General features: G+C 32.9%; 2 protein-coding genes across 2 annotated transcripts; both read left to right on the top strand.

The window, feature by feature from the left end:
* The first annotated feature begins 696 nt into the window (after positions 1 to 696).
* LOC123668903 (peptidoglycan-recognition protein SC2-like) lies at positions 697 to 8,228 on the top strand. Its single transcript, XM_045602595.1, has 3 exons — positions 697 to 976; positions 6,808 to 6,963; positions 7,053 to 8,228. Exons 1-3 carry the CDS (start codon positions 766 to 768, stop codon positions 7,583 to 7,585), a joined length of 900 nt encoding a protein of 299 aa, XP_045458551.1. The 5' UTR covers positions 697 to 765; the 3' UTR covers positions 7,586 to 8,228.
* A 155-nt stretch (positions 8,229 to 8,383) lies between these two features.
* On the top strand, positions 8,384 to 11,797 carry LOC123668902 (peptidoglycan-recognition protein SC2-like). The gene is made up of 3 exons (XM_045602594.1): positions 8,384 to 8,474; positions 10,884 to 11,039; positions 11,265 to 11,797. Exons 1-3 carry the CDS (start codon positions 8,384 to 8,386, stop codon positions 11,795 to 11,797), a joined length of 780 nt encoding a protein of 259 aa, XP_045458550.1.
* The last annotated feature ends 1,449 nt before the right edge of the window (positions 11,798 to 13,246 follow it).

Raw genomic sequence — 13,246 nt, 5'->3', positions numbered from 1 at the left:
AATTTTAAAAGCACGTGGTGCATGTGGTGACATCTTATGTTGTATTGATTTAAGTATTTTTCTTTGAAAACAATCAATTTGTAGAATAAAAAGTAAAATAGATAGAGATTGATAAGAGCAAATGCAATTCAAGGCAATTTTAGCACTTTTTTATAGATATATTGTCACTAGCTATTGGTGAAAATGATATGGCTTGTTTGTTTTCATGATAATCATAAAGAAATAAATACCTATTCAAAAAAAAACTTTATATGTACTAATTAATACGGCGTATTGTAAAGTGGCACGTCAGTATTTTTAATATGAAAGCCTCTATCTATCAATCATTATAAAATAATATTTCTATCTAAAAAAGTAAAGATAATACCTATTTGCTTCAGCGGAACTTTATCAGTCAGATATAAGCGTCCTAATTATAGGTGACATTCGATTTTATATTTCTCTATACACAAATTAGATAACAGTATTAGCATTATTTCGAAATCGCTTGTTTCAGTAACGGAAAACAAGACTAATAAACTCGTACAACCTCTCGACTCAATCGGTCGACCATAACGTACATTGTTTATCGTATTACCAAATAAATAACTAACTGGATATCTTTATAAATATTTCACATGCGAATCTATGTATTAATACATATTATCAGAATTGTCTGATTGGCGAGCCTCGTTGTTCGACTAAGAAGTTAGTAGCGCTACGGATTCTGTCGCGAGTCATCGTCTCCAAGCGTGTTTCTATTACGTCATAAGTTAAGTGTTTGTGATGTTGACAATAAATGATGAGGACCGTATCGAAGTGAGTGATAGAATGAACGGCACCTCGAACGTGGCGATTTTGGACGAGCGGGCCATCGCGGCTGCGATGCCCGCCCCCAACGTCGCGAACCTGAATGTAACCAAGTCATCCAAAGTTCACATCGGGCCAAAGTTCGTCTCTGTCACCCAGAACGTGCAAAATGCAGAAATGATTAAAGGTAAGCAGCGTATGCGCATCATCCATTTGCCTTTGTTCGCCGTCATTTTATTAAGCTCGCGTTAATATGCTCGCGACTTTTTTGTGGACAATTTGTTTTTACTCAATGTTATCTAAGCATGATTCAAGCTAATGCCGACAAAATACACGTATTGCGATGCGAATTACGATTTTTATTATAGATATACTCGTTATAAATAAGTATACGACCGGACTTGTTTACTGGTGATAAGGACGCAGTGCTAACATTAGCAATGTGAATTCAAGACTTAAGTGCGTAAATAATTATATCAACAATTTAAACCGTTATTTAATTGATTTTTCCTGGTAACCACCATAAACGTATCTTCCAAAGTTAACAATTAGATTCAAAAATTCTAAATAAAATATAATGTCAACACTCACTGTTTCTGAAACTAGTTAGTTCCTAAACAGTTTGTACATAAAACTTAGAATGATTAATAATTTTAAAATTGCGAAATCTAATGTTGATGTTAAAAACTTAACACTTATCACAATAACAAGAATAGATTATAAAATCGTTTTACAAAACTAGTCATTACTTTTTTGGAGACAAGACATGCTACGAATCACTGTAATCTAGTCCTTATCAGTTCTTTGTTGCCAGCATCAAAATTTTACGTCCGATATTTTGCAATATTATGCTAATTCTAAAAGATGGCATCGAATGCTAGACAGAGACAAAACATATATACGTCTCACTTTACATCAAGACGTCACTAACAGTAATTTAAAATTACATGTTCATTAAATATATTTGTCTGTTCCACAAAAAGATGAGGAAAAATATTTCTACCACATACAAGCCGTAGCGCGTCATAACAAGCCGTATTATTAATAATGATAATTTATGTACAATCATTCTCAGCACATAATCGATCGTAAAAACTGAAATGAATATAGGTAGTTCTCGGAAATTTCTGACATCATTTTCTCCATTTGAAAAAATCCCGTTTTTTTAAATAAATTATACTACCTGTTTTTATACATCATTTTATATGAAAAATATTAATATATATATATATATATATATATATATATATATTAATATTATTATTATAATATTATATATATATATATATATATAAGCTGACCCCGTAACTGTTGTTTTGCCATACATGTTAAAACCCCGCTTAATACGTTATAACTTAGGGGTATGAAAAATAGATGTTGGCCTATTCTCAAACCTACCCGACACGCACATAAAATTTTATAATAATAATTGTGTTTGCAGACAAACGAAAAAAAAAAATCGACTTCAATTATATCGACAAGTAATACAACGTAGGGAGATGAAAAAATAATCAAGTAAATACGCATTATCAAAGATTACTCCAAAATTTCTAATCAGATCTCGATGAAATTTAAATGTGACCACAGGATAAACATCGGCTTTCGATTAAATTAAAAATCATTTGAATCGGTACACCCAGTAAAAAGTTATGCAGATTTCCGAGAGTTTCCCTCGATTTCTCTGGGATCCCTTTATCAGACTCTGGTTTCCTTATTATGGTGATTCTGTACATGTAACAAAGTTCTTTTACCACCTTGGAACAAATGAAGCCGACGTTTGAGGAGCTAAGCCAAATGCTGGGCGGCCTAAATGAGTCCTCGCGACGGGATATGAATTTGGATATAACAAACTTATGCTTAACAACCAAGTCATATCAAGACTTGTATTGGTCAACGATACCCTTCTATAAGTTGTACAACAAAATTTGCCACTTTAAAGTACTGACCAGATCTAATATTGAATCAATATGGCAGTGATAAAATTGGAGTTAATTAAAGGCAACTAAGTGAACGACATGGTCTATGGCGTAAAAATCCTCTGAGTTACGTTTATTTTTACGTATTTTTTGTTGAATTTTATAACAATACGTGCTCGCGATATTTAAGAACCACCTATTAAGAACCTAAATAGCTTAGGTATTGCTGTGTTGTACTAAATAGTTGTTAAAATGTTACAACAAATAACCAACAGTAATAGGAGAGATTTCATCCGAAACCACCGGATTCCCTATCAAAATTGATTTCGAAGCATAGATAATTCTTCACAGTCTAATATTGTATCGTTGTAATGAGATGGTGGTGATAGTAAAAAGAATTTATGGTAACTTATTTATACGATAGTGATGATCTAGGATGCCTAAGAAGATAATGTATCAAATAATAGCAATTTAGTATCATATCGCTTTGCAAATACGTTTCTGAGTGACCCATTAGCGGGGATCATACTTTCCGCTCCAGAAAAATGAAATTTGTTAAATATGTTCTAATAATAGCATTCCCGATGACAGCTTTTTTTTATGTCACTAGGTCGGCAAACAAGCGTACGGCTCACCTGATGGTAAGCGATTACCGTAGCTTATAAACGCCTGCAATACCAGAAGCATCGCAAGCGCATTACCGACCCAATCCCCAATCCCCCCAGGAGCTCTGGTCACCTTACTCACCAACAGGAACACAATACTGCTTGAAAACAGTATTATTTTGCTGTGATCTTCTGTAAGGTCGAGGTACTACCCCAGTCGGGCTGCTCCATATTTTGAGCAGGAAAATCCTGCTGTGCCCTACCTCAGTTAAAGCTGAAACCTGAAATACAGGCATTAAGTTGCCTACATTGGAAACAATCTATAATTTGTATGTTTAAATAGATTGATAACTAACTATAACTACTAAGATAATTAATTAAAAGTCTCTTTTAGAGTACTTTTCATATGTCGCTTCCTTTCGTTCAACTCCACACACCTAAGATAACGTGTTCGATTCTTAGAACTAAAACTAACATAAATACGTAATGAGACGATCAACTGACAGATAAAACATATTTTATCTGTTTACATTAGACAGACCCTCTGATTCCTATCGATGTCATTCCAAATATCCGAAACACTTTATTTATATATCTAGCAAAAACAAAAAAATAATATTTAAATATCACTCAGCGAAAATATTACTTTTATTTATTCATTTAACAGTAGGTCACGTGAATGTGAAGCAGTTATTATAGCACAACATATTTTTGGACTTGCATTACATGTGTAAAATATAATTTAAAATAGTTTTTATTTTGTTAAGAGTAATATTTGCCAGAACATGAAAAGTAGATATTTTTTGCTTGTTAATATGCCTCAATATACTTAGTTAAGGTAATAAGGTGTACGTTTTTAAGGTACTGAATGATTACTACTATTTAATATCTTTATTATTTGAAACCAATAATTACTTCAAACATTTTATCATGACTAAGCTGTCTTCATTTCATGAAACAAACCTCAGATCAAGATTAGCATTTCATGCATCAAGCTTTCCGCTTGCAACTTTTCTTTCCTTTTTTTTTTTTAAATACAAAACCATAAATTTCTTCCTTAGCAACCGTAGTAAATAGTATTTTTCAAGTTTGAGGAATTTTTGCTCCTTGTCCTATGTGTATTTTGTTTTGCAAATATTTGCTTGTTTATGTAAATGTTGTTGTCCATTGTTGCTGTCCACTGTTGTTGTCTACTGCTGTTCTCCATTGATATTATTTTTTGCCAGATATTTGAAATTGTTCTATAAAGTTATGCAGCATCCTCGTATAAACATATGGTCATAAAGTATTTTCACTAATAAGTGGAATTTTATCCGTAGCGCCTCGCTAAATTTAATCGTTTTATTAACAGCTAAAATTTTTTAAATAGAATAATTGCATTATTTTTATAATTATAATTATACTCTTTACTTATTAGCTTTTTCTAGTTACCATTAACATCTTAAATTATTAAGGCAATATTATCATACATTTAATTCATTATTTAAATGCCGGCCGTTCAGCACGGTGCTGTGCGTCGCGCGCATCTTGACAGTTGATAATCCACAGTTTGTGTACAAAATAAAATAACAAGAACCGTGTACTGTGGATATTTAATAAAATAATTTTCAGCCCTTAACATACATACATAAATTCAAATTCCATCAAGACCTTGTTTCGTATTATTCCACTTCTTCTTCATTTTATATTGGTATACAGATGTTATCAGGTATTTTTATTATTATTAGGTATATTATTATTAGGTAAGGTTTTGTCGTATTTTGGCATTTGTTTTGACGTCAGATCATTCATTCATTTTATTTAATAGCTTTCTATTGTGCAAAATATCATGAATAAATTCCCTAATTTCACGTAGAATGGAAAAGACACTAAGGAGATCGTTTTGTCCGTTTTTTTTTTCATTTTTTTTTTTTATAGTTTAAATATATAAAACGTGTTATTATAAGTTAATAATAATTTCATTCGGTACTTAAAATTTTCAAATTATACACCAGATACATATCTATTTTATGGCGATATTCGTGATTAGATTGTATTCTTAATATTCTTATTCGAGATGATTTCGGATTTTTAACGTATCTTTTGTAATGATAAATCTGTCAAAATTGGACCACGTCTAAACGGTTACAGGACTGTTGACCTATAATTATAAAGTTGTTATTTTTAGTAACTTATGGGAAAAAAATGTTTTTCAATCAAAAATTCAAAAATTTCATTTTTTTCATTTCAAAAAATCTATAGAAAAAATTATTACTTATTATCTACATATCTTGGTCCTAGTGATTTGTACCCGTTTTAAAAATAATATGAGTGCATATACGATCCGCCAAATCTCTGTTTTTAATAAAATAAATTGAGTCGCAAATCACAATTATTAATGGCTGGGCTTTTGAACTGTCGTGCAATACATTATACAATTATTAATACAATTTTATCACTATTGTCCGTCTAATTCATTTTTCGTTTGCTGGACAGTTAGTTAGATTTAAATCGAGCATCAACAAATTGTACTTAGACTGTATGCGTCATGTAGTCACGCCAACGGTAATTGTGGTTGTTATGACTAAAGGTGGAATTTCCGACACCACTGTATGTCGAAAAGAAGTTTTTATTTCAAATTTTTACCTAAAAACTAGACGATCAATTAACGAGAGCATAGGTAAAAACGGACGTAAGGTATTCAATTTTATTACATACTAGCTGGCCCAACAAGAGCTGCCGCTATCTTATCTCGCGTACTACACACATTTTTTGAATGATTGTTACATTTTCTGAAATTTCCCAATATTTATTTAATTTCGAATGAACATTCTACATAGTATTAGAAAAACTTGAAAAATTAGCTGAATTTTTCCAGCCCTTTTAAGCTCTTCATTTATATATTTTTCCCGACCAACAGTCGTTTCAATGAATTTATTCACAAATATGCATTTTTTCCCTAATATATCTTTATGTTTTGACGCGATAACGTCTTATAAATCGATGAACAACGGCTGCACGCAAGAAAAAGTGTCACGTTACGTTTGAGTCTGATCGTAAGTGCGAGAGCGCGGAACAAGCGGAAAGGCACGATCGGCCCAAACGTTAGCTTATGACACATTTGTCTCTCTTCTCGCGTGACGTCAGAGCTAGCAGTTTGAAATAGTTGGGTGATAATAATTAAATTCGGAAAAAAAAGACGGGCAGCAGCGTCTTCGGTGCGAGAAAGCCAGCCCTGCGGTCACCAACCCGCCTGCCCAGTGGTGACTATGGGCAAAAGACATGAGTTCGCGCATTTTTGGCGCGAACTCATAGAGGCCTGTGTCCAGCAGTGGACTGCAATAGGCTGGAATGATGATGATGAATGATGAATTAAATTCAATTCATAAAAGTATGCAATTTTTCATTAATGGTTCTTTATGACGTTATCACGTAAAACTATCATTTCTAAACTGACTTTACAGACAACAACTGTTTTTTGTTCACTCACCAAATAAGGGTTTTTTCCATTGTTTCAGGCCGATTTCTGGGCCTTGAATTGGTGTCGTCAAAACGAGCGCGCAGGTTAAGATGCTGTGTGGTGGTCTTTATTAGTTGGGCTTTGATTGTCACCATAGGTCTTATGATTTATATCATATACGTAACCCAGCCTACCCAGATGCGGCTAGACATAGGTAACTTATATATAATCTATATATCTAAAGCTAAACTTCATTCGATTTGGTTTACAGTTAGATATATTCATAATTTCCTTTCACTCAAGGTTTAAACGAGACCTGGTATTTACGTCGGGTCGATTGGGATGCGATGCCCTCGCGTCACGATGACTATCTCAACTTACCAGTCGAAAACGTGATCATTGGACATTCCGCCGCTAACTATTGTATTCAAAGAAATATCTGCATAGACCAGATGAGAATAATTCAGCAGTATCACTTCAGGAGTAATTGGAACGATATTGGACCTAATTTCCTCGTCGCTGGTAATGGGGATATTTTCGAAGGCAGGGGTGCCAATATACTCGGAACAATGATCAGAGGTATGAACGGTAGAAGTATATCGATCATGTTTATAGGAAATTACGTAGTAAATCAAACCGATCCACTGCAATTTGAGCATACCCAAATCTTGGTAGACAGGTTGGTGGAAATAGGTGTTTTACGACCTGACTACGTTCTTCGAGGACAGTGTCAAATCGAAGAATTAACTATACCTCCTGGACCGAATGTAATGAATAAAATGAGCTTCTTTCCTCATTGGGATCCTAAAGGTCTAAATGCTTGTATGCCGGGGTGACGAAACTGGCATACAAATTCGTAAATTTTGATAAATTTTGATTATTTCACAATGGATTCATTGAATTAGGGATGTTATGAATTTGAAATTTCGGATATTGATGTAGATATATATATAAATATGGATAACGATATATGAATAATATTGTATCTGTTTCGGACATGTTTACGGGTTTTAAATTAGTTCGGATTATCCATTAGTTTCGGTTACTTTGGTATGTAAGAAGGAGATCTACAAGAGTTTTAATGAATTACTAAATATAGTAAAATGTTACTTTATTGAAATTGTACAAAAGGGCCTTTTGTGCAATTCAATAAAATAAAATTCAATGAAGTGTAATTAATTTTGAGTCATGAATACAAAATAAAAATAGTACAAACATCGCGAACGGCTTGTGTACGAGTACACCTAATATATATTAAGTAGACTATCCCAAACTGTCCGAAACATTTATATCGGATTCGCTTACGGTTACGGAGTTCCATAACATCCCTAAATTGACATTAAATCATAAACTTTAATTACATTTATTTATTGTATTTAGTAAATTACTAATAATACCTATATATCGTTACTTTGTATTTAGGTCACGAGATATGATGCAAAAATAATAATGTTTTAAAAATAATAAATTAAATATTAATGTTTTTGTTTTATTGCTTTGTGATTAATTCTGCTATTACGTTACTGGCTACATAGTGAAGTCGAACGGACGGTATTCACGGTATGCACAATGATGCAATAAAGGAGTAGCTTAAAAAAATGACGTGTATGGAGTGTATTAAGCTTATCTAGATTATGATAGCAACTATAGAAAGCGAAGTAAGGGACAATCATCGTCCAATTCCAAATACTTTGGCCACTTATAACTTTTTACTTATGTTTACTCGTAACACCATCTGCATTTTGCGACTACAAACGTTTATACGTTTGCAGTCGCAAAATAAACAATGTCATTGGTTGATTGGTTTTCTTTTTAAAGTATAATTTAGTTTCAACAATGAAAAAATAATTGTAGACTGTTCGAGGTTAAATCAATTAAATAAATGAAGATATCAATTTACTCTTTTTTTATTTATGACTCCTGTTCTTTATGTTTATTTCAGAGTGTTTTGTTCAATTTTTATACCTTTAACTCTGTATCTAAATTTGTTACAAACATGGAACAATATAGATATAGTATAGTAGTAGTCAATAGGTATACGTTAAATCAATACATATAATAAAAAAAGTAACGGCTCACTCTCTGTACATGAAAAATAATTATGAGAAAAAATATTATTGGGACCTTTATCAACGCAAATAGCACCCAAAACAATGATTGTTAGAAATTTTGTCTGTTTGTCTGTGCACGGTAGTCTCAGCAACGGCTTATCCGATTTAGATTTTTTTTTTTTAATTTTTTTTAATTTTCGCTAATATACGATTCAATTCACCCCGAGACACCCGCTGCCGGGCATCGTAAAGAAGAACTTAAAAGTCTGAATTGCAATGTTAACGAAGTTTTAGATTTATGTTATCATCCCAAATATTTTTGGCACTATCAGAGGCGGCCCATCCTAAAGAACGCTGGTGCAGTACACTCGTGCGAAGATTACATAGGTAATCTTAATTCTATATTTCTTTATAATACATATTAGCTGACTCGGTAAACGTTGTCTTGCCCGCTAAACGCTATTTAAAAATAGGGGTTGGTGATAGAAGGGTGAAAACTTAGGGTTGTATGTATTTTTTAACGCCAAATGATAATAAAATAAAGAATAAATAACTCAAATAAAAATTTAAAAAAAAAATAGGGGTGGACTACCCTTAATGTTTAGGGATATGAAAAATGGATTTTGTTCGATTCTCAGACGTACCCTACATACACAAAATTTCATGAGAATCGGTCAAGCCGCTTCGGAGGAGTTTAACTACAAACACCGCGACACGAGAGTTTTTTTATATATAAGATTATCCTTACATTATATTCTTTCTGTCCTATTATTATTATTTTCATTCATATACAATAGTCTCTTATATTACTTAAACGGTTTAGGCTAAACCTACGCGTATACTTGACGTCAAGTTGTAACGAATGGAGCGCTAGCGATTGCGCTTTCAGAAAATGAAGTTTAGTTCTATTCAATGAGTATGACAGGGACACATTGACAGAGGCCGACGCGTGAAACAAAAGACTTCGTATGAAAAAATAGCCTAATCTGGAGCGCTCCTCATAAACTATTTTGTTTTCCGTGTCTGGTGTTTGGAGTTAGTCCGGTAGTGGTAATGAATCTCTATGGACGGAATGAATTTTCTGTCATCATCATCAATATGTCATCATTTCAGCCTATCGCAGTCCACTGCTGGACATAGGCCTCCATAAGTTTACATCAAAAATGGTGTGAATTCATGTGGTTTGCCCATAGTCACCACGCTGGGTAGGCGTGTTGATGACCGCCGGGCTGGCTTTATCGCACCGAAGACGCTGCTGCTCGTCTTTGGCCTGTGTATTTCAACGCCAGCAGTTGGATGGCTGCCCCGCCATCGGTCGACTTTATAAGTTCCAAGGTGGTAGTGGAACTGTGTTATCCCTAAGTCACCTCTTACGACACCCACAAGAAGAGAGGGGAGGGAGGATTTTCTGTAGAAATAAATAAATGGTAAGCTCTAGTCTGTTGATTTTCAGTAAGCCCCTTATGATTCGCTTCATGACATGAAGTTTCTAGTCTAAATTAATAAACTACATGTATCCCTTGCTCTTTGTCGTCATAAACTAAAGTACTTACATTGTATAAATTACTGCGTTTTTAAATTACATATTACTTGCCATTACTAGATAATTCTAGTAACTGAATGATAATTATATTATAAGACTTAATATTATTAATAAGAATTACTACCCTACCCTTGTCGGACTTGAAGTCGATCGCCATAAGATACCTACTGCTAACGAATAGTACAAAATCAGTTTATCTTGATTTTATAGTGATCCTCTTTTAACCCTATTCTAATGTTGCACACATCGAAATATAGCTTCACACCTAAACTCCGAGAGGAAAATGCGGTATACAAATGAATTAAGTCTGAATAATAAAAAGAGATATCACAGAACTTCAAATTATTATTTCAGTAGTTGTTGACAGCACTTTCAAAGGGCATGGTGCCTTTCTTAATATGTTAACTGTTTACTAACTTCTTTTCTTCTCGACTAATAGTCGATCTAACTTTATTAAACACAAATATGCTTCTCTTTCGTGTGACTTATTTTTTTCTTTTTGTATTTGCCGAATAACGGTTTTGTTTTTCATTGTTTCAGGCCAATTTCTGGGCCTTGAATTGGTGTCGTCAGAACAATCGCGCAGGTTAAGATGCAGTGTGGCAGTCTTCGTATGCTGGGCTCTCATTGTCGCTACTAGCCTTATGATTTATATCATATACGTTACTCTACCTAGCCAGATGCGGCTAGACATAGGTACTAAATACGCATTTACAGTTTCATGACGACTTTTTATCTTTCAGTAAAAACGATGATTAGATTTTTTTTAAATGATTAATTTTTAAAACTATTAAGTCTAATTTATCTATGATTGGTTCGTAAACTCAATTTTAATTTCTTTGTTAATTTTCCGAACTAGCTAAAGATAAGCTCCTTCTTTGATTACTGCACAGAAATATTTATAATTTCCTTTCACTCAAGGTTTAAACGAGACCTGGTATCTACGTCGCGTCGATTGGCAAGCGATGTCCTCGTACGGTGATGAATATCTTGATTTACCGGTCGAAAACGTCATCATCGGACATTCAGCCGGTAATTACTGCAACCAGAGATATCGTTGCATAAAAGAAATGATAATGATACAGCAAGATCACTTGAGGCGAGGATGGAACGATATCGGGCCCAATTTTTTCGTTGGTGGTAATGGCGATGTCTTCGAGGGCAGAGGGGCCAATGTAATTGGGGCAATGGTCAAAAGCTATAATCGAAAAAGTATAACTATTATGTTCCTTGGAAATTACGTTGTAAATCAAACCAATCCATTGCAACTCAACCATACCCAAACCTTGGTAGACAGATTGGTGAAAGTTGGTGCCTTACGATCTGATTATGTTCTTCGTGGACATTGTCAAGTCGATCCACTAATTATCACTCCCGGGCCGAACATAATAGATAAATTAAGCTACTTTCCTCATTGGGATCCTAAAGGTACAAAAGGTTGTCTACGCAGATAACGAAATTACATTCGAATAACAACGATGTATATAACGTGTTACTTAAAAAAAGAGTATGAATTTGCAATTTTAATTACTAAGTGGTTACTATTTGAATATTAGATTTGAATATACGTAGTGCAGTAGTAATATACAGAGTACAGTTCAACTTTTATCTCATTTATGTAAATATACGAAGTAAATTTAAAATAAGTAAATCCAATAGGTAGATATATAAAAATCCCGTTTTATAGTTGTTATCGAGTAGGGTATTTTTTATATCCTAGCTGATAAGGTGTCCCTGTCCATATGAACAGAACAACGCCTTTCTGGTCAGCTATTATTTTATAAAGAAATAATGTACATAAAGTGTAACAAGAATGACTTGGATAAAAAAAAACTGTATGATTTATTACATTTCTAGTCGAATAATCAAGGTTGATTTGGAGTCGAATTCATGTTTTTAATGCTGATATGAGTGTGAACTATTAACAGAACGAATCAAAATTCTATCTTCGTTTCTAATGAATTCTGATTATTATGCTTACATCAAATCTATGGAATCTAATACATAAACATAAAAAGGTTTTTGAGACTAATTAAAAGCAATTATAGATATGAATGAATGAATGAATAAAAAATAATTGTAAACCTGAAAAAGAAAGATTTGTTTGAAAGAAACATCGCGGTTTGAAATAAAAATTAGGACCATGTTGATGTAATTTTGAAAAGGCTTATATTAAATAGATATAAAACAACTTTTAACTAATTATGTCATTTCTTGTTTAATGATTTTGAAATAATATTTAATTTACTAAATTATTCTAGATTTCAATCTCAAGATATGTTCTGTATAATGTTAAGATACATTTATTTACATAATAGGTACCATAATTTGTGTTCTCAATCCATGTAAACTTATCATTCAGTTTTGTAAAAAAATTAAACTAAATTTTTATGTAAAAGTGAAGAGTCTCAAAAATTTTATATTTTCATAGCGTAGTTTCGCATTTTTGTTTATTAATTATTTTATATTTTATTTAATATTTTCGTGCATTTATAGCTCTTGCAATGATATCGTTGTTGCCGTAGGTATACTTAGTCGGTATTATGTAATTGTAACAGAGGGAGTAAGGCTACAGAGGAAGGAACGACCATGTACCAAGTAGACACCTTTTATCTACCGCAGGAAAATTGACAGTTTGATGATAGAATACAGACACAATTACTAGACATGAAGACTTATTTTTTTACTTCAATTTCTTTTTTTCTATCTTGAATTAAACTTAATAGACTATTCACTGGAAAACCTATTCAACTTAGAAATGTCAGTATCTTGGTATTAATTTCTAAACATGGAGCCAACGACGGTGTAGAGACACACGAGACAGGTAAACAAAGTTAGGTTAGATAACATTAAAATTAACGAGCAATATTTGTACAATCATATATTTCATTCGCTCATATATA

This window comes from Melitaea cinxia, chromosome Z, assembly GCF_905220565.1.
Source record: "Melitaea cinxia chromosome Z, ilMelCinx1.1, whole genome shotgun sequence".
NCBI lineage: Eukaryota > Metazoa > Arthropoda > Insecta > Lepidoptera > Nymphalidae > Melitaea > Melitaea cinxia.
This window is presented reverse-complemented; position numbering and strand designations above follow the sequence as displayed.

Coding starts and splice junctions, on each gene's coding strand:
- LOC123668903 (XM_045602595.1), top strand. CDS start 766: ATGTTGACAATAAATGATGAGGACCGTATCGAAGTGAGTGATAGAATG. Junction 977..6,807: donor AAATGCAGAAATGATTAAAG/GTAAGCAGCGTA, acceptor CCATTGTTTCAG/GCCGATTTCTGGGCCTTGAA. Junction 6,964..7,052: donor CCAGATGCGGCTAGACATAG/GTAACTTATATA, acceptor CTTTCACTCAAG/GTTTAAACGAGACCTGGTAT.
- LOC123668902 (XM_045602594.1), top strand. CDS start 8,384: ATGATAGCAACTATAGAAAGCGAAGTAAGGGACAATCATCGTCCAATT. Junction 8,475..10,883: donor CTTTTTACTTATGTTTACTC/GTAACACCATCT, acceptor TCATTGTTTCAG/GCCAATTTCTGGGCCTTGAA. Junction 11,040..11,264: donor CCAGATGCGGCTAGACATAG/GTACTAAATACG, acceptor CTTTCACTCAAG/GTTTAAACGAGACCTGGTAT.